Source organism: Pogonomyrmex barbatus, unplaced genomic scaffold (genome assembly GCF_055798465.1).
Source record: "Pogonomyrmex barbatus isolate J1 unplaced genomic scaffold, ASM5579846v1 scaffold2, whole genome shotgun sequence".
Lineage (NCBI taxonomy): Eukaryota > Metazoa > Arthropoda > Insecta > Hymenoptera > Formicidae > Pogonomyrmex > Pogonomyrmex barbatus.
This window is the reverse complement of record NW_028297116.1, coordinates 18428268-18449360: the sequence shown is the minus strand read 5'-3', so window position 1 is coordinate 18449360 and position 21093 is coordinate 18428268. Positions and strand designations below refer to the sequence as shown.

General features: G+C 28.2%; 1 protein-coding gene across 4 annotated transcripts; it reads right to left on the bottom strand.

Moving 5' to 3' along the window:
* Nucleotides 1-374: 374 nt before the first annotated feature.
* PCB (Pyruvate carboxylase) lies at nucleotides 375-20708 on the bottom strand. Of its 4 annotated transcripts, none has more exons than XM_025217129.2 (15): nucleotides 20588-20688; nucleotides 13621-13697; nucleotides 12581-13130; nucleotides 10931-11250; nucleotides 10432-10582; nucleotides 9164-9375; nucleotides 8108-8310; nucleotides 7690-7951; nucleotides 6900-7218; nucleotides 5755-5805; nucleotides 4402-4869; nucleotides 3701-4090; nucleotides 3007-3442; nucleotides 2540-2936; nucleotides 375-2318 (listed from the first exon to the last, which is right to left on the bottom strand). In XM_025217129.2, exons 3-15 carry the CDS (start codon nucleotides 12711-12713, stop codon nucleotides 2070-2072), a joined length of 3591 nt encoding a protein of 1196 aa, XP_025072914.2. In that variant the 5' UTR covers nucleotides 12714-13130; nucleotides 13621-13697; nucleotides 20588-20688; the 3' UTR covers nucleotides 375-2069. The 4 variants fall into 4 exon arrangements, with proteins under 4 accessions (XP_025072914.2, XP_088933078.1, XP_011629849.2 ...); XM_089076952.1 differs by having other exon boundaries at nucleotides 13625-13697; XM_011631547.3 differs by lacking the exon at nucleotides 13621-13697 and having other exon boundaries at nucleotides 20588-20708.
* Nucleotides 20709-21093: the final 385 nt, after the last annotated feature.

The window sequence follows — 21093 nt, the reverse complement described above, 5'->3', positions numbered from 1 at the left end:
CTATGTATAAAATTATATTTATCTGAAATATTTAAATTAAAATTATATAAATTTAAATTATTCAATTTTAATCAATCTAATAATTAATTAAATGTATTTATAAATGTACATGAGATTTACTGAGAACAAAGATATTCATAGATAAAATATATAACTACACTTCTAAAAATTTTCTAATATTGGAATTTATGACATTATTTTATTTTGAAAATGTTTATTTGAAATAATTGAAGTTTAGGATGAAAAGTGAATATTTTCTTCGAAGATATATATATTTTTAAATTTGAGATATGACAAAGAGACAAAGATATTAAAAATAACTTAATGTATAGATTTTAAATTGTAATATATATAATTATTTTTGATCAGAGCCGTACTAAGAAATGTAATTAATTTATTTTTGAGGAAAGAAACGGATTGTTACAGAAATCGAATTGTATCTGAAAGTGATCAAGATAAAAATATATTGATACAATAGATATAAAATAATTTTACATTCTGCATTCGTTACATGTTATACAATAACGATATTTTTTTATTTTTTACAAGAATCATTTTTTTAAAAATATATTTTTAACATTGCATATACAATAACAAAAATGTTTTAGTAAACGCAATATGTATGGATGCATAATATATTTGCATTAGAATATATTTGTGTTTATGGCACAATTATGTACATATTTATTTTATACACCTTTGACATATATATGTCTACTATAGTCTGCGTGTCAAGATAAAATTATATTGTAAGATTATGCCATATAAATAATTTTCATAATTATTTGATAAAAATATTCTGCTGATTTCTTTTTACTTAAAAGATGTAATATTTGATCTTGATCTTGAAAAAAGCTTTTCATAAATATTCTAGTTTTTGTTCCTTGAATTATTTTTTCTACGCACTTGCTAAATCGTTTGTGAAGGCTTAGCTCGATATTGTAATTAAATTATCAGGGTAATCGCTTATATATACACGCTACAATTAATATAGGATCAAGCTGAAGAAAGTGCTTGATTTTTTTCATCTTTTTGTACATTTCTCATTATGAATAAATAAAACAAATTACGGTATAAGCGTTTTATACAAAACACATATTTAAATATTAATATTAATGCATTGAAAGTAAATTTTGTAAAAAAGCTCAATACTTTCTAAACGCATCGATTTTAAGTTAACTATAATTTGTTTTAAATTTACATTACTTGTAATACGATTAAAATATTAAAAAAGCTATATATTTGTTATGCTATCAAATATATTACTCGTAAGAGTACATTTATAAATTGTTTTAATATAAAAATTTCGAAAAATGTCTTACATTGAATAATTTTTGCATTAGTATTATTATCGAATCCTTTAAATTCTTAAATGAATGTATATTTGATATTAATTGATATCTCCTAGGCAGCTTCGATTTTATCACATTGATCACATTGGCTAATTGCATTATATATAACATCATATAATTTATATATATATATATATATATATATATATATATATATACAGAATGTTCAAAAGACTTTGATTAATATTCCAAAATGAAATTGAATATTTTAAGAAAAATGAAAACCACTTTGGAAAAATTATTAATTGAGCATATAATTTCATTCTTTTTTTTAAATGGAGTCTAATGTATAGATGGATAGTTATAGAATTCTTTATAAGATGTGATTTTATATATATATATATATACAATCTAAAAAAGAAATAGAATATATATAGTAATAATTAATAATAATTATTATTAAAATAATTATATATAATAATTATTAATAAACTAATAATAAACTTTTTAAAATTATTAAAAACAGTTTATTATTGTGTGATAAAAATCTATGGGTAATAAATTTTTGGTCACTCAAACATATAAAAATTGATAATTATGAAAGATGATCACATAGAATGTTAAAATTATATCAAATGGAAAGTTCAATTTCAATTTGACAAGGATTATTAAAGATCTTGTTTTCCACATTATTAAAGGTAAAGAGTAATAAATATTTGATATTGTTTTTTACGCGGTTTGATTTCCAGAGACGATCTATCTTATCGGCATAAAAGTCTATTCGAATGTTAAAACGAGATCATCTCCTTCTAATCTCATACCCAGATTGATTTCAAGACTCTTGATTTTTCCTGCTCTAGGCGCCTGTACAACCATCTCCATCTTCATAGCGGATAGTACGACCAAAGGCGCACCTTTTTCTACGGTGTCACCCACTTTTACCCTAATGTCGATGACTTCGCCGGGCATTGGTGCTCCCAATTGATTGCTGTCACCTTTTGTTGCCTTTGGATGCACATGCAACTCCTGCATAGAAAATAAAAAATTTTGTATTGAATTTTCAATTAATTTTAATTTAATTACAAACTTATTTTAATTAATTCTAATTTTCTGCCAATTTTATTTTTAATGATAATTTTTAATGGTAATATTAATCTAATTATTATTTAACTTCAGTTTTATTTGAATTATTACTTAATTAAATCATCAATCTGATGGTATAATACTGAAAAGCCGCAAGTATTTACCTTGACAGCTTCTTTATCCTTGATGAACACTGATCTTAGCTGACCATTCATCTCAAAGAATACCTCGCGTTCACCATTTTTCGTGAGATCCTCGGCAACTGCCAGAGTTTTGATACCGAGTGTTTTGCCCTTTTCGATGGTAACATCAAACACTTCACCTACTTTAGGTCCGGTGAGGAAGATTCTAGTCTCCAATTTATCTACAGGGCCAAACTGTTCCTTGAAACTCAAATAGTCTTTCGTCACTTTAGGGTAAAGCGCGGCTGACATGACATCCTTTTCGGTGACATGCGGGTGAGATTCTTGTAACTCCTTCTTCAGAGCAGCCAAATCCAGAGGCGACAAACTCGCACCTGGCCTGCCTTGTACGCGTGGCATGTCCTTAAGAACCTTTGATCTGAGGAAATTACGAATGCAAATTAGCTTTAACAAAAGAATTATTAAAAAATTATATATTGAAATCTTACCTAAGAGGCTCAGGGAATCCTCCATAGGGTTCACCAATAGCACCCTGAAGAAATTCGACCACCGACTTAGGGAATGACAATTCCTCGGCTCTCTCCACAACATCATCGGCACTTAGTTTGTTTTGAACCATAAATTGCGCCAAGTCACCAACAACTTTGGAACTCGGTGTGACTTTGATGATATCGCCAAGCAAGAGATTTGCCTGTCGGTAGGCCTTCTTCACATCCTCGAAAAACTCGCCCAAACCGAGCGAGTAAGCTTGGAATTGCAGATTCGTATATTGGCCACCGGGAATTTCATTGAGATAGACATCTGCGTTTCCGGATTTCATTGTTGTTGTACATTCGAAAGGTGCATAAAGCGTTCTCGTTTGTTCCCAATACGCGGAATACTCGGAGATATCAGAGAGATCCAAACATGTGTCAAGGTCCGTTCCTGTTTTGTAACATTAATTAATCCAAATTTAATATAATTCTACTACTAATAAAATTCTACTAACTGTTAATAAATTTAATTTAAATAAACTGAAAATATCGCAATGCCAAAATAGCGAGTGTAATTGCTATTCAAATTGAAATTGTAAAAAAAAAATTGTTTAAGAATAACGTGGAGATACAAAAAAATAATAAAAAATTATATGAAAAATCAATTATCTATGATTACTGAAAATTAAAAAATATATTGAACTGATACCCTGAAGAGAAGCAACAACAGCACCCATAGAGGGTTGGCTAGTCATGCCGGACATGCTGTCAACGGCAACGTCCACGACATCGGCACCGCTCTTCGCGCAGGCCAACATGGAAGCTACTCCGGCTCCAGCAGTATCATGCGTATGTATGTGAAGAGGCACATCCGGGTGTTTCTGTCTGATTGCGTCGATCAACATCTCCGCTGCTCTCGGTTTAAGCAATCCAGCCATATCTTTGATCGCTAAGACATGAGTGCCCACTTTGACCAATTCGTCCGCCAAATCGGTGTAATACTTCAAGTTGTACTTGGTACGACACGGGTCGCTTACGTCACCCGTGTAGGAAATCGCCGCTTCAACGATACCTCCGGCATTTCCAGCGGCCTCCATACCTGAAGAAAAGTTTACATTCAGTGGAGAAATTCTTATGCCAGTTTTTGTATTCAAAGTATATAAGATAGCTTTGCAAATGCGTTTAAATTAAAATAAGTCAAAAATGCTTGTAAATGTTATTTTATTAATTGTTTTATTATAACTATATTGTTGACATTTTCATAAGATATTTCTTTCAAACATTGTATTGTAGTTTGCGTGAATTGGTATTAAGTAGTTCATGACACAATAATAATTCGCAAATCACAATACAATAACTGATTTATAATTAATTTATATTTATATTATAGTTAGATTGTTTCAAACTTACCAACAATAAGATTAGGCAGGTAATTAAGCGAGTCGAATACCCTGAAAATATCCATGCCGGTCTTCACAGCCAATTCGCAGAATTTGAAAACGACGTTGTCAGGATAATTCGTGTACCCGACAGCGTTGGCGCCTCTCAGCAGCATTTGGAATGGAATATTAGGAATGGCTTTGCGCATATCTTCCAATCGTTCCCAAGGGCACTCATGAAGGAATCTTAGGGCCACGTCGAAAGTTGCACCTCCCCAGTTCTCTAGCGAGTAAAGATTGCTGAATTTGTGAGCAACAAATGGAGAGATCATCAGTAAATCGTGCGATCGTACGCGAGTTGCCAGAAGGGATTGATGGGCATCACGAAACGTAGTGTCCATCAAAAGGAGACCTTTGTGCTGTCTAATAGCCTTGGCGAAGGCTTCCGGACCTTGCTCCTTGTAAATGTGACGGAATCCTCTTGGAGGATCCATAATTTCTGAAAAGGAGCACAGAAGAAAATCAGATTCGATACTTGTCTAAATAAAACAAATTGTTATTTGATAACGTGCTCTTGTTAATAGGTGTGAGAAATGTATATGAGAAGCGATGAATTAAATTTATCGTAGATAATAAGTGAGAATAAAAAATAAATAATTTTTATAAAGCAATGTATGCACGTAATTACTAATTTAATATTGAGTTATATCAATATTAAAATAGTTATAAACATTTAATAAAATTTTATTTTATAGCATTTTATTAAATGTTTTATTATTTTATAATTTTATTTTATAAAAGTTTATAAAATTAAAATTTAATAAAATTTTAATCTTTCTAAATCTTTGTTATTTATGTCGATTGATTTTTATTATAAGAATTTTGTATTATTAAAAATATAAAAATCTTTGTGGTTAAACATTATTATTTTATATATTATAAGCATATTTTTTTCATTTAATAAATGCTTCAAAATTTAAATTAAAAAATATTTTATGAAACATGCACAGCATTTTTAAATTATTTGCTACAAACTGAATAATGAAGTAATAATATTTTAATGTAGTGATACATATAGGATATATATTTGTATTACTATTAATAGGATTATTATATAATAGTTTACTTAATATGATATATTAAATATAATCTCTAAATTATGATGTGATTAAATTTAGAAATAAATGAATAAAATTTCAATAAACAAATGTCTGCCAATCTGAAAGAAAAATAGCAAATTAAAAAATACGCCAAATTTTGTTTATGTTATACATAAAATTTTGTTATACTATACCAGTTCAATTTTTAGCTTCACAATCTGCATAATAAAAAAAAAAAGAAAAAAACAAGAGGCATGTATGTATAACATACATTGTAACCATACCTGGTGCATCAGGATCATTGGTCTCTTCTGCAGCTGCAAGCTTAGCAAAGTCTAAAAAAATTGTCAAACAAAAAAATAAAAGCATGCGATAAAGGACGAAATGTATAGAGAACGAAATTAATATTTATAGATGTAAGTCACTCTATATAGATATAACAGTGAATCTTCAAGAGACGAAGATTTTTGGGATTTATCTAGATTTACTGGATTCATCCCACTTATTATAAATGTATAGCGTCCGTGATGCTTTCAATATAAAATAAGTTTCTTTTTGACTGTGTGTAGAATGAAATTTTTAATTATTTACGAGTAATACCAATTGGTAACAAAAAACAACATGCTTCATTATTTGTTATTAATGACTAATAGAGACATATGAAGATGCTTCGTGAGCCCAGTTACGGATTCGTCTAGTGTGCAATGTGCTTAATGCAGCGCAGTGCAATAATTACATTTGAATTTAGACACAAGAACACACAAGAAAAAGAAATAGATTTTTTTTAAACGGTTAACCCAAGTGTTCCTATAGACCCAGCAGAAAAGCAAAAACTGTTTATTACCTTATAAGCAAAAAGGATGTTTACTATTTTTCCTTTAGATATTATAATTTTAATATTATTACTTGTGTTTATTAAAAAATGTTAAAAATTAATAAAAAAATAAATTTTAGTACGGGTAAATTTGTAGAGAGAAAAGTTCGATTATATCTATTAGAAAAAAATAATTAAAATTAATAAACATTTTTTAATTATTTTTTTAGTTCGTTAATAATTTTCAAAAATTAAAAAGGATCCTCAAAATTATCATGTCAATAAATATTCGCAGGATTTGTAATTAGCCTTTAGGTTAACGTTAATTAATTTGGTCAGAGAATTAGTAGACATCCTACTGACATAAAAAAAAAAAAAATAAAAAAAATACAATTCCTGTTCTGCTGATCCATCGCATGAAAGCATGTCCTCCGTACGCCTCTGTTCAAATGGCTATAATAATTTTGTCACCTAATGTGAATGTTATTTAATTTAATATTTAATGTCGAAATTTAATAGGATTGGGATTCGGCTATCGAAATTTTCTAAATTTTCTATTATAAAAGGTGCATTGCCTCTAATTGTCACTATATTTGTTGGTAACCGATCATGTACCTAGAGCAATCTGCGGAATATGTGGTTTGATGTCTGCTGGTTTCAGCTGAGTAGCTAGTGGTGTACTCGGACCATTTACAAGGACGGAACCGATGTAGTTGAGCAATTTCTGTGCTCGATTCTGGCTCGGCTGTAACTGGAAGAGCTGGGGATTCTCGTCGATAAAGTATGTATCGACGATGCCGTTAAGGAACTTTTGATTTTCCAGGACATTTAATAGGAAGGGTATATTTGTTTTTACTCCGCGCACACGAAACTCGCGGAGGGCTCGATTCATCTTAGCGCAGGATGATTGAAGATCGCCAGCATGGGCAATTACCTGAAAAAGCAAAAAATATTATTTTATATAAGAACTAGAAATATACTTCTAAAAATAGAAATATACTAGGAATATACTTCTTCTTCTTTCTATATACTTCTTGATACACAATTGTCAAAACGATCCTCGCTGTGAGATCAATATAACGACAGCTATTCACGAAGTTAGCGCAACGAGAGAATTAATCAGCATCGCGGAAAAGCGTCGATAATAAATTTCAAGAATTTCAAGAGATGCGAGTACCGATTTAACATGCCTTTTTTTAGAAAGGAAAAGAAATGTGCAATCATAGAATGACTTCAGCTTTCTTTAAAATAATGAAAATTGATTTATATTAAATTTATATTAGAAAACATTATTGGAATGAAAAATAAATATTACTCTACTTGTGATTTCTTGTGTTTTTTCTGCGTTAAGTGTAATAATATTTTATTTTTCTCTTTTAATATGATTTCATATTTGATACTTTACCTTAACAAGAAGGGAGTCGTAATACGGCGAAATTATAGCACCGGCGAAAGCGGAGGCTCCGTCCAATCGGATGCCCATACCTTCACCTGAACGGAAAACTTCTATTCTTCCGGTGTCTGGTTGGAAGTTCTTAGCTGGATCTTCCGTTGTTACTCGGCATTGAATGGCAAATCCTTGAGGTATAATTTTTTCCTGTGTCATACCAAGCTCTGGTAATGTCATGCCTTCAGCGATTCGGATTTGAGATTGCACGAGATCGATTCTGAAAGAACGAAAATGAAGAAAATAGTAATTAATACTTGCGTAAAACAAATACATATTAATGTTATAATTACATTTTAATTATCAAACAAGTGGAAGAGAGAAATGAAATCGAAGGAGTGTAAAAAGATAGATTGATTTTTTGATGTCTATTTACCCGGTTATTTCCTCGGTCACCGTGTGTTCAACTTGTAATCTGGCATTAACTTCGATAAAGTAAAAATTTCCAGATTCGTCGACCAAGAATTCCACAGTACCGGCATTCGAATAACCAACGTGTTTTGCCAATTTGACGGCGTATGCGGTCATTTTCTCGCGAACCTTGGGTGATAACGCTGGAGCTGGCGCAATCTCGACAACCTGCGTATTTAACGGAAGTTTTGAAAAACTGCTTAGATTGATACTACAATTTTTGATTGGATTTTTTATTGAATTTCTCCAATTTAATGTCACATTTTGACATTAAATGATTGACACGTCTGTATGAAACGTAAAAACATAAAAACGTAAGTAAAAAAACATAAAAAATCCGTTTGGCGTCGCATTTTATAATTAAGTTTTTAATTTGAAAATTATATAAATTTGTGAACTATAATCATCAATTTCGTGTGATTGCGTCATTATCTTTGTTGCGAACAAGACGAACGAATGTAACCGTAGTGAATGTACTTGCCTTTCGCATTCAAGTATCCTTGAGAAAGCCTTGAGGAAAAAACTTGTCATACCCTAATTTGTTTACAGAATTGAAAAAACTTACTAATTCGAGGCTTTCATGTTACGAAAGTTTATAGTAATACTTTTGCAATATCATAGCAATACACAAGAGTATTTTAGCATATATGTTGCACATATATTTTACACAATATCTATATATTTTCATTATTATTTCTGACTTTTGTGTCCAGATATCATAAAATATGAGTTAATAAAATAACTTGTATAAGCTATTAATCTTATATGTCAATAATGGAATCTATTTTAAAATTATTATTTGTGTCATTAAATAAATTAATTATAATTTTTGAAAATTAATTATGAAGTCACAGGTACATAACACTGTTTTTTTAAATTAAGAAATGTTAAGCATATTTAATAGATTTATATAATAAATAAAAATTGCTGAGAATATATTTAATTATCAATATTTGAACCGCTTGATGTCTTTAACTTTTACAATTTTATAAATTAAATGAAAATTAATAAAAGAACTGACCTTCTGATGACGACGCTGTACAGAACAATCACGTTCATATAAATGCACGACATTGCCAGCATGGTCCCCAAGTAATTGAACTTCAATATGACGTGGTCTTTCAATGAATTTCTCAATGAACATCGCACCATTTCCAAAAGCAGCCGCTGCTTCAGAAGACGCACGATCAAACATCTCACGAACTTCCTCCATTTGTCTCACGACTCTCATTCCTATACATTGATAAAATTGTTTAACAAGAGTATGTAGAAATAAGTGTATAAGTATTCAAAAAAACACTCACGAAATATTCTATTCTATAACTTAAATATATTTCTTAAATTTTAATAAAATTAAAACTTTTATTATCTTTATTATATTTATTTTACAAATTTATATGTTAAATGTAATCATAATATTGTGCTATATGCTAAAGAAATTAGTAAATTTTTAATATGCAAAGTATTTTTCTTTTATTAAAAAATGCGATAATAAATATATGAATAATTAATTAATCTATTGTACTAATTTGATGGATATTGTAAAGAAAATATTTTTTCTGTATAAATAAATAAAATAAAGAAAACACATTTATTGTTCAACGAAATAATCAATAGATTATATTTGAACATTTTACATTAATATTATGAAACGTATTATTTTAATAATAATCTTTAGTTATTAGAAAGAGAGTATTTTCAAATTATTATTTGTAATGTATAATTAATGTATAATTTCTAAAAAAAATCTTTTCACTTAGCATGTTTAAATACCTATTATTAGCTCATGCATTATTCATTTGTTTTACAGTGAACTACGTCAGTCTTTTCGCGATATATTGCCGTAAGTGTATCTCACGTTCAGGTAATTTTCGCATTGTTCGATAACGAATGAACGCGTTTTCTATGTGTATAAAATGTTATCTAGCAGGAAAAACATTCTTTGTTCATGTGACTTATATTTATGATCCCTATTAGCTATTTCACGATAAATTTACTTTTATTTTTCACGTGATTTTTTTGTTTACGTATTACATATAAACAATATAAATGCAAGAATATAAAATTTTTTTAAATAGAATATAATAATGCTAAAATATTAAATTATTTTTATCACAAAGAAACAATTCTTAAATTATTTATAAGAAAGAAATTGTAGATCTATTTCTATTTTTTATGATTCAAAATTTAACACTCAACCTTTGTAAGTAATGATACAAAATTGTTATGCACATTTTTTTTAGTTTAAATAAACTAAAATAAAATAATTGTTCTTATTCCCAAACTTACCTCGTCCACCACCTCCATATGCGGCTTTGAAGATAACCGGAAGCCCATGTTTCATACAGAATTCCATTGCTTCATCTGAACTTGTTACCGGTCCATCTGTTCCCGGAACGATGGGCACTCCAGCTTCAATTGCGGCTTGTCTGGCAGCCACCTGTTTATTCATTTATTAAATTATACTGTATATTTTTTATATAAATTCAAAAATTTTTGAAGAATTATTATATAATTAAAATTAATCAAAAGACAATGAGGAACAGTTTAATCGAAAGATTTTTAGCAAAATGGCAAGCAATTCTAAATGTTTTATATAATTACAAATACTTGCAATATAACAAAAAAATTTTAAATTCGAGGCAAAGTAACTTTGATCAATGGAATAAATAATTTATTAACGTTTAATATTAGAAAATTTTATATTCGAATAACATATGTTAAATATTCAATCATGTAATAATATGTAATAATATGTGTATGATATATATGATATTTAACAGTTTACCTTGTCCCCCATTTGTTGGACAACTTTAGGACTAGGCCCGATGAATCTGATGCCAGCATCGGTGACCGCTTGAGCAAAATCCGATCTTTCGGAAAGAAATCCATAACCAGGATGTATGGCATCGACATTGTTTTCCTTAGCTACTTGAATAATCTCGGGAATATTCAGGTAAGCCTGAACGGGTGGCAATCCTTTGCCAACTAAATATCCTTCATCTGCCTTCTGACGGTGCATCTGCATCTTATCCTGCTCCGAATAAATCGCCACGGAGCGGATGCCGAGTTCCGTACAAGCACGAAACACACGAATGGCAATCTCTCCTGAAATGTTATACATGTATATTAAGATTTTATACATCAATAGTAAGAAGTCGGCGCAATTTGAAGTCGAAATTATTTAATTTTATTTTAGTTTTATAATAATTGATTAAAATATTATAATAATATTTTAAATCAAAACTATCTGATATATTTAATATTTAAAATTGAGAATGAAGAAGATGCTCTTTAAATAAATTTTCGTTGGAAAATTGATTTTAATTAAGTTATTATAATGTTTATAGGTATTTAACATTTTCAATAATTTTGAACCGCATGCCATTTTTAATTTTATTATATTTTTAGAATAATGCTGTGGATAGAAAATATGTGTTGAAATTCGTTAAGAGACGTATTACAAGATGCGAGTAAATTATAGTATACAGTTTAATTAAACGGAGTGCTCAGTATACGATCCTCGGTTCTATATCAGGAATAACGTTCTTTTACATGTTGATTAATCACGCAACCTTGTCCTACAAAAATCAATAAGCCACTGATAACATTCATTAACTCATCAATTGTATTTGAGAATCGTTAATATCCAGTGAAACTAATGATGATTGCTTTTAAGTGAAAGCAGCAATTTTGCAGTGAAAGTAGCAATTTTGAAATGTATGAAATGTATTTTGTAATTCTCTACTATCTACACAATATGTTTTGTTACGAAATTTATACTGATTACAAATTATATAAATAAAATAATGCCGTATACTATCGAAATATAACAGAGCGAAAAAAAATTTCAGCATGTACGATTACATATATTTGAAATAATAAGTAATGATAATATATTAATGAGTTTATGACATTATCAAAAGTGAATTTGCAATAATGCATGCAATGTATCGTTGTCTTATCTTGTTTCTGTACGCAAGATTCTTTGTGCAATCGGTGGTCTGTCGAAATCCGTTTACAGAAGTTATTATCCAAATAATGTTAATTGTGATGCAACAAAATCTAATTTAGAGAGGTCAAGATATATTTTGCAACAGGAGTTAAGAAATTATTTTGTCGTTAACATTTTTTAGATGTACAGAATATTCGGCTATACAAAATAGCATGTAATAAATATATGTACATTGAAATATTTTTATGTTTCTTCTGTGGATTTAACATATTCTTTATTAAATTTATATTTAATATATGATTTGATAATAATTTTAATATACAGTTTTGAATATTATATATTAAAGGATAATACGACAAATAAATTATACAATAGATTATAATAGATTAAATATAATAGATTCTAATAAAAATTACTTTTTTTTATCTTCTTAAAATTTTTTAAAGAGAATCTACAGCTTATTCTAATTAACAATTTACTTACCTCGATTGGCGACAAGCACACTTCTGATTGGTCTGTACTCCACATCCGTGCCGAAGCATCTCATTGCGATTTTCCATATTTGTAATGCAGTTTTGTGCTTGTTCAACGCTCGATGTGCACGCATGGAATGCATTTTGTTAATTGTATTTTTGTTAAGTTTTTTCGCAATATTATCACTTTCGCACTATCTTAATTTAAATTGTATGTAAAAAAATTAAAAGACAAACTTCTATATACTTTATCTTTGTAAAACAGATTACTATCGAAAATATTTAGGCCGTTTAAAATATTTTATGACTAGAGCTTGTGTTTTAAAGCTATTTTTCTTTTCCGCGTCTCGTTTATCGTTTGGGTTCGAACTTCAAGTGATTTTTATAGTCGCGATAACGATATATCTCCGAGAGTTATCACTAGACACAGCTTCCACTTTCTCGGAACATTTCTTGACATTCGTCCCACGACACGATGGTTTTTATTATCAGCTGAAGCGTTTCTTTTCTTTTTTATTATTCTTAAAATAACATTTCCATCAATATTTTGATAATTATTTCTGAAACATATAAATTACAGTCTTATTTAATATATTTGTGATTATAATGTTTTAATTAATTACGCATTTTTATTCGTATATTAAAAGATTGTACTCTTGTCCCTCTCTATCATTTTTTTTTATATTATATTTAAAATAAATATACTTCTACATATTCAAAATCAATAATCTGTGGATTTCGCGAAAGATCAATTTTATCTTGTAATTATTCAAAATTTAATAACTTTTTCTTGCGCATTATTATATTTACATAAGAAATAAGAAACTATTACATTTAAAGCAAAATTGTTTTAATGTTTTACTTTAAATGATAATTAATGTAGACGACGCCAGATTTACAAATCATAAATTAAAGAAAAAAATTGAGTTTCTTTATGATAAAGAGAAGTTATTTTTTTATTATTTTAAATTAAGATTAACTTTTTGTTATCATAAAAGCGATATAAAATTAACGAACGATCAAGTTTAAGAAAGAATTGTATCGTAATACTTGCTGAAGTTTATATGTAAATTGGCTCATTGACGCATCGTGACTGACATTGAGCGTAATACTGCATCGGCTGCAAGCTACAAGTGCATCTGAATTAGAGTGAGTAGTATTCAACTTACTACGCATGATACATCACACGATATAACATTGTTATTTCTTATTTTCGATATGCCAGCCAACTGTCGGAATCACGTGATATCCGTATTATTATTGAACCAGTTGAAAATACGCAGCACAGAGATATTCTAGACTTTGGAATAAACGAATAATATATTTATCGAATACAGACATAACGCGAATAAATTGCCGTTATGCGTATCAAGAAGAAATATAAATAATGATTAATAATATTTTTATAAATATCTCCATAAATAATTTATACTCCAAAGAAAATCAGAATAAATTTCTCAGAACAAATTTTGCGTAAAAAAAAATTATTTATAGAAATTATTTGAGCAAGACTGTATAATGTATAACGTATAATTTTTTATATATATATATATATATATATATATATATATCATAGTGGCGACGATTACATGCAATTCTGTAGCAATATAATCAATGGTCGTTGACCATTCAATTAACTCATCAATTTAATATTATTATTCGCATCAATAATGTTATATGATTTTATGATATGACTTTGACGTAAAAACATCTGTCTTTTTTTTGTAAATAAAAAAATACCTGTATAAATCAGTCATCGGATATATTTTATATTCAGTGATGTATTAATGTATGTATCAATGTCAATCAAAGATTGATCATGCGGTAAATTGAACAAACAGACCATGAAAATATGATGAAAATGAGTTTGCAATTTTTTCATTAATTCTATATTTTTCTATATTTTCTACGTTATCATTTATGTATCTATGGAAGATATAAGTTATCATATATCTGCAAAGAATTGATATCAGGTAACTCTAATGTATCAAGAGGTTGTTCACATGCAATGCGACGTAAAATAAACTGTGACGTACGTCAGCAAGGTAAAATCGTTTCTTGAATAAATTCGTTTGCTAAACATCACGACAGCGGTAAAAAGAAAAAGACGAAGTAATTTAACATCAATTTTAATATTAATTTAGCATCGCAAATCAATGATTATAGCATTAAATATATATTAGCTGACAGTTTTATTAGATAGTTATTAGTTTATTTAATATTTTATTTAGTTGATTATTCTTTTTTATTTAAAATAATAGTTTATATAGATTTATTAAATTATGTTATTTTATCTGAATGTTCAATCTTTCTGAAATATTATATTGAAGACAATAAATCTTTTTTTATATGTTTAATAACATATATACATATATCAAAATAATCTGTTTTGAAACCGTAAACAATGAGAATTTATTTTTATCTCTATTCATTAATGATTCACATAATACATCTCAAGTCTGTTTGTTATACGTGTATGTATGACATATGCGATAACAAGAGAAAATGGCACATCTTGTAGCTGCGAATTATTGGGAAATCGCTTGTCATGCTGATAAGATGTCTTTGTATCTCAGTCAATAAAACGCGCATTCATAATTGTTATTTATAATTACAAATCGCATATTTGCCATAAGAGCGGATGTCGATTGCATCTGCACGTTAATGGAAATTACGTTATCATTCGTCATCGTGAACGGAAGAGACTCCTCAGTTGATTACAAATATAAATTTGTCATCGAGATAGCTAGAGAATATACCGGGGAATTCCTAATATAAATTATATAATGATAATAACAAATAATGTGATGTATATGTATATGAATTTTTTAGCAATACGTTAAAAGAGATTGTAATTTATAAATCATAAGATAACAAAATGAATTAATTAAATTACAATTAATTAAATGTTATTATTATTATTATTCAATAATAACGTGACAAAATGTTATTTTTATAATATCATGAAGTTATGCATCGTAATTTATTTTATTAAATAATTTAATTAAATATTTTTCTTTTTTCATATTTTCATTTTACGTTTTTATACAAAATATATTTGTTGTAGAAAATAATAATTTAAGTTAATAAGTTAGCTATAAATGACGTTGCAAAAATTGATCTATACCCATTACATTAGAATGTGTAAAACAAATGAATTTCTGCCTGGATCGGATCTCATATTTATGTGCTTTTGCAAAATTGCCAGCTGTTATAATTAGCGATCAAACTTTCGACATTTCATCGAATGAGTGGGACTTTCCAACCGAAGAACCATATATGCGGATTTTCGCAAGACCTTTGTTCCGAATACAGATCGACTTTGAAATCTTTGATTGCTTCGTCTGGCATCGGTTACGAAATCAAAACATTCATAGCTTAATCGCATGAACTATTCACCTTTCGTACAACGCGCGTCATTATGTTTTACTTATTTTTTTTAACACGCAATGAAAACTTGAGGCGATTTTTTTCGAAAGCACAACTGATATCCGCGTGCATATTTGAATATGTTACATATATTGTACTGATAAGAAGTTATAACTTTAGTTATTGATCTGACGATAAATAAGATAGGGTAAAGTCAGATAAAGTGATTAGCATACCTGATAAGACAATTGAAATACTTAATGCACGGTATTATACATCATTCTGTATTGATTAATATAGAATAATAATAATAATAATTTGATAGAAAGATGTTTGAAAGCGTTATAAAAGTTTAAATTAAGATAATTAAAATATTAACTTAAAATATTTTTAAGATTTATGTCAAATATCTCTAAGAAAGACATAGCAAAATAATTTTTTAATATTAAGTATTCTCGCACGTTGATGTTTTTATAATCACATATTATAATATTCTTAAAATTAAATATTCTTAAAATTGTAAGATTGTATATCGAGAACTGTATATCGTTTTGCTTTGTCACCGTCATTATGCTTGATTCAAATGGAATCTTCTTGTAGTCTACAATTGACACAAATCACATTTCGCAATTACATTGTGGTATAATGATTGTTGTGGTCATAATTTGCGTGAAGACAATCTTGCGACTTAATCGACATTTTTATTTTAAATATAAAAAAAGTATATATTCTATACTATTGCTTATTATTACTTATTATTTATCTATATTATATATATTTAAATTATTGCTTATTATTTATATTTATTATCAATATTTAAATAAATCATGAAATTAGTTATAGTATGCCATAAATTCTGATAACATCTAAAGACTGAGAATTAGATTGACATGTGTCTCCGTTATACCTGCAATTACTTTTATGGTTCAATCAAAGGATAACGACTTATGGCTGGCTTCATTTTTATCAATCAATCTTTTAAGGTTTAAGTGCGAGGCTATATAATTGAGTAGGGCTCCTATGTGTCAACTTGTCTCGTGCGCCTATCTCATGTCTCATTGCTTCATACATATAAAAAGCAGATGTGAAAAAATTTCACGCTTTCACTTGATTTTATCGTGATTTTATCAGATTGCAAGTTTACATCATAATCCTCAGATAATTAAATGATAAGATGATAAATCAATAATTGTTGATTTATTTGAACAAAACGAATAATCAAGCTTATTAATAAATTCGACTTAGCAATGCATCATCCGTTATTGCATTATTTAAAAATATTAATTTGTTAATGTTGCAGATGTATAAATGTATATGCACTATGAAATATTTTTGATCTGCATCGATCCATATAGTATCGTTTTGCTATTAGAAACAATTGATCTATTATCTATATAAAGTAATTGTCTCAATTATAAGTCATATCCCAATAAGTCAGTTTTGTTTTTCAATTTATTTTATTAAACAATTAATTATTAAACATATTTGAAAAGGAACGTAATATTATTATACATTATATTATTTAATAAGATATCACATAAGATATCTTTTACTCAAGTATAATATTGCAAAAAGATTTAAAAGAAAGAATGTTAACTGCAATGTTTTTATTGTTTAATTTTGAGTGTAAATATCAATAATAAGAAAGAGAAATATATTTATTAAATAGATAAATTTATATTTCTTTATAAAACAAGAGGCATAATGCTTTATGTTACATTAATACGTAATGTTAAGACAAAAGTTATAAGCGCTTACTAGGTCATCAATAAACGTTTGTTGTAATTTAAATAATTATTTTTTTATACAATTAAAAGTCATTTTTTATTAAAATGAGACAGCTAAAAATTTAGAGTATATACAAAAATGTATATTTAAATTTTTATAATATTTTTTAACACGTAAAAAGATTGTAATCAATAACTTTAAGTGACTTACAATTGGGATAATTACTTTATATAAACTTTATATAACATTTTTACATAGTATATTATTTATTATAATATAATAATATTATACACAATATACAAATTATATGCAATTAATTTATAATGAAATTAATAGAATCATAACAAAGTTTGCATAATTAAGTAATAATAACTGTGACAATTATTTTTTATTTAAGTTTAAGCTAATTTTTTATTAGCAATGTAATTTAATAAAATAAAAACTAATTAAATTATAATTGTCTTTACAAAAAATATATAAAAATACTGAAAAAGTAATAAGTTTAATTAAGAAAAAATATAATTATGAATTATGTGCATATAGTAATACCAACAACGATGAGAAATCTCTATCTTTATCTGCGAAACAAATCGAAACTGCATGGGAGAGAAACATTACGATCAATATAATTGTGGTGAACGAGACGAGAACAAATAAAAATAGATGCGTTGCAGAAAGGACTGGAGTTCATTGGCATCATTTCTTGGCAACTCTTAGAAGAACGATTATAACAAGACTAGGTCGATATATGTGCTAAAGCTGTATTGATCCTTGTGACGGGGACCTCGCCCAAAATCTGCCGAAAAAGCTGATCTATTACTTTCATTTAAGAGCCGTAAGAGATTAACTTGGAAGATATCATTGATAAACATGTCAATCATAAGATTTGCCATTGCTTTGTTCAAGAAGCAAAAGATATATTAGTAAATATGATATGATATATTAGTAAATAAAAGAAAATTAATAAAAAATAGAAAGTAACGGAAAATAGCGAAAAGAAGAGAAAGTTGCAAGAAAACGAGATAGAAGAACCTATGAAATCTAAAACCTATTACGGTTTACGTACACGCGACGTAACGCGCACGTGCTGTCTGCGATTTGTACGATGCGTCAGTCGTATGAATAACCCTCGAAATGCATTGTAATGAAGGTTATCTCGTTAGAGAACTTGATAGTCTACTATGATTACCTGATTCATTCATCACATTCATTAAAAAAAATGAGAATATTGATTTATACTACATCTTGACTAGTCTGTTATAAATGTTCTAATGTTTCTAAATGTTTCATTATTTATGCATAATTTATGTAAAAAAGTTTTTTAATTATTTATTTTAAATTAAATCAGTTAAAAAAAAATTAAAAAATCATGAAATTATGATTAATGTAGTAATAGAAGAAGTTGACAATGAAATATTGGGTTTAAAACATTAATTGTTTTGCAAATACAATTTTTTTTGAAGATAACATTTCTGTTTAGTATATATTTGCTATATACACAGCAATGTGTCTGGTAAGCTAATCAAGCACATTTATCTAAAGACGCGAGTTATAAATGTGTATAATTTTCAAAGAAAATCCAACAAAGAAATTTTAGCGACTCTTTTTTATAAAAAAATTGATTTTTTACACTTGTTCTGATTTTCTAATATATGTTTTATTTAATGTATATCTCACACAGATTGTTACACTTAGTTTCCTTTTTGCTTATTTAAGCATTGTCAACATGTGAACGACTTTTTTAATTTTTAAAAATATATATAAGGATGTGAAAACAGGTTATGCAAATTATCGGTTTGACTATATTACGTATTATCAAGCAACGAGTGTTTTTTTCTCGATGTTGAATCCTTCAATCATGATATATCTCAATCGGAAAATATTCAAATCCTATCTTTCCCGATATTAATATCTGTATCCTCGAATGATAAGAACATTCCTTTCGTTATTTCATTAATATATCTTTGATATCGAGGAGCGCGACCTTTGATCCTGTACGGCGAGTTCCTGTGGATTTACTGTTATTCACTAATATGCTTCTACGACTTTGTTCAAATCGTTAACGCTTGCGCAAATACATACTGGGAATGACATAACTCTTAGTAACGTGATACTCAAGAGTTTCTCTATCATGAAGAATTGTTTACCATTATATTCAATATTATCCTCAAGTTAAGTTTTTTAAATCTATTTATGCACTTTCTTTGTATTCAGATTCCATTTTAATTTCGAATATATGGCCTTCAAAATCAGAGTAAATATATTATTCTCAAACAAGAATATATACAAGAGAAATCAATAAATTATGAAACATCAAAACATCCATATAAATAGAAAGAAGATAAAATTATTTTACGATTTGATAAATAATCGATAATAAATTTGAAATTTTCTTTTTTACGTTGAAAACTTTTAGAATAATTTTTGTGTAGAATTTTATAAATAATTTTCATCCAATTTTCATCCAATATCAAATAAAATATTATTTTCTTTCTACAATAATTTAATTTCGTTTATCCTGAATCGTAATATCATCAATTAAAAGTACTATAATAGAAATTATATAAGCTAATCCAAAATGAAAAAGGTTTTAGCATCTTCATTATGTATTCTGTATTAATGTTATGTCAGTGTCAATTAAAATTTTTGTTCTTATTCGCAAAATGAGAATTTCTCGCGTGTAATTGATCGGAAAATGAGTTTTCTCTTTGCGAAATGATTACAATGAGTACACTTTTCCACATATTGCGACACACCGTTCACTGCTCGGCGTACTCGGAGCTGAGGGAGATTATACTCCAATTTTGCGAGACCACCAACGAACACGTTCACACGTATGGTATCTAGGTATCAACGACGTGCCAGGTCAAGGTGAATGTTCAATCGGTTCTGTTGACTTCAGTCAACAATTCATACTTACTGTGTTGCTCGCCGGGAACGATAGGTATAGCCCAGACTCTGTCCGGCTGAAGTCTAAGCCACACTGAACAGTCTCTCTGGCACACGCGCTCGGTGTCTACAGAAATAGAGGCAATTGAACCTGCGCCTTGCGCTGTGTAGGAATACAGTTTAACAGAACGATTGAGTGTGCTGCTGCCATCTCCTGGTGCCTGTCAAAGCTTTTCTATTTATTTTTAATTGTTATTATTAATTAACGTATTTCTCTTTCACTTGGATTTCTTTCTGCCTGCTGGAAATGAAATAAACATATATTCGCACTCTGGAAAATGAAAGGAAAATAATTAGAAAGTGTAGCTAAAAGACGGACCGCTGTGTTGATTGATTGGAGGGTGAATTGATTGATGACATAGAAACAGAGAAGAACATGGCAATTATCCCGTTTCATTTTATATCAATGTTGAGTTATTGAGGTTTCTAGATTATTTGTCTAAATTTAGAAATATTGAATATCTATAAAAGATTGCA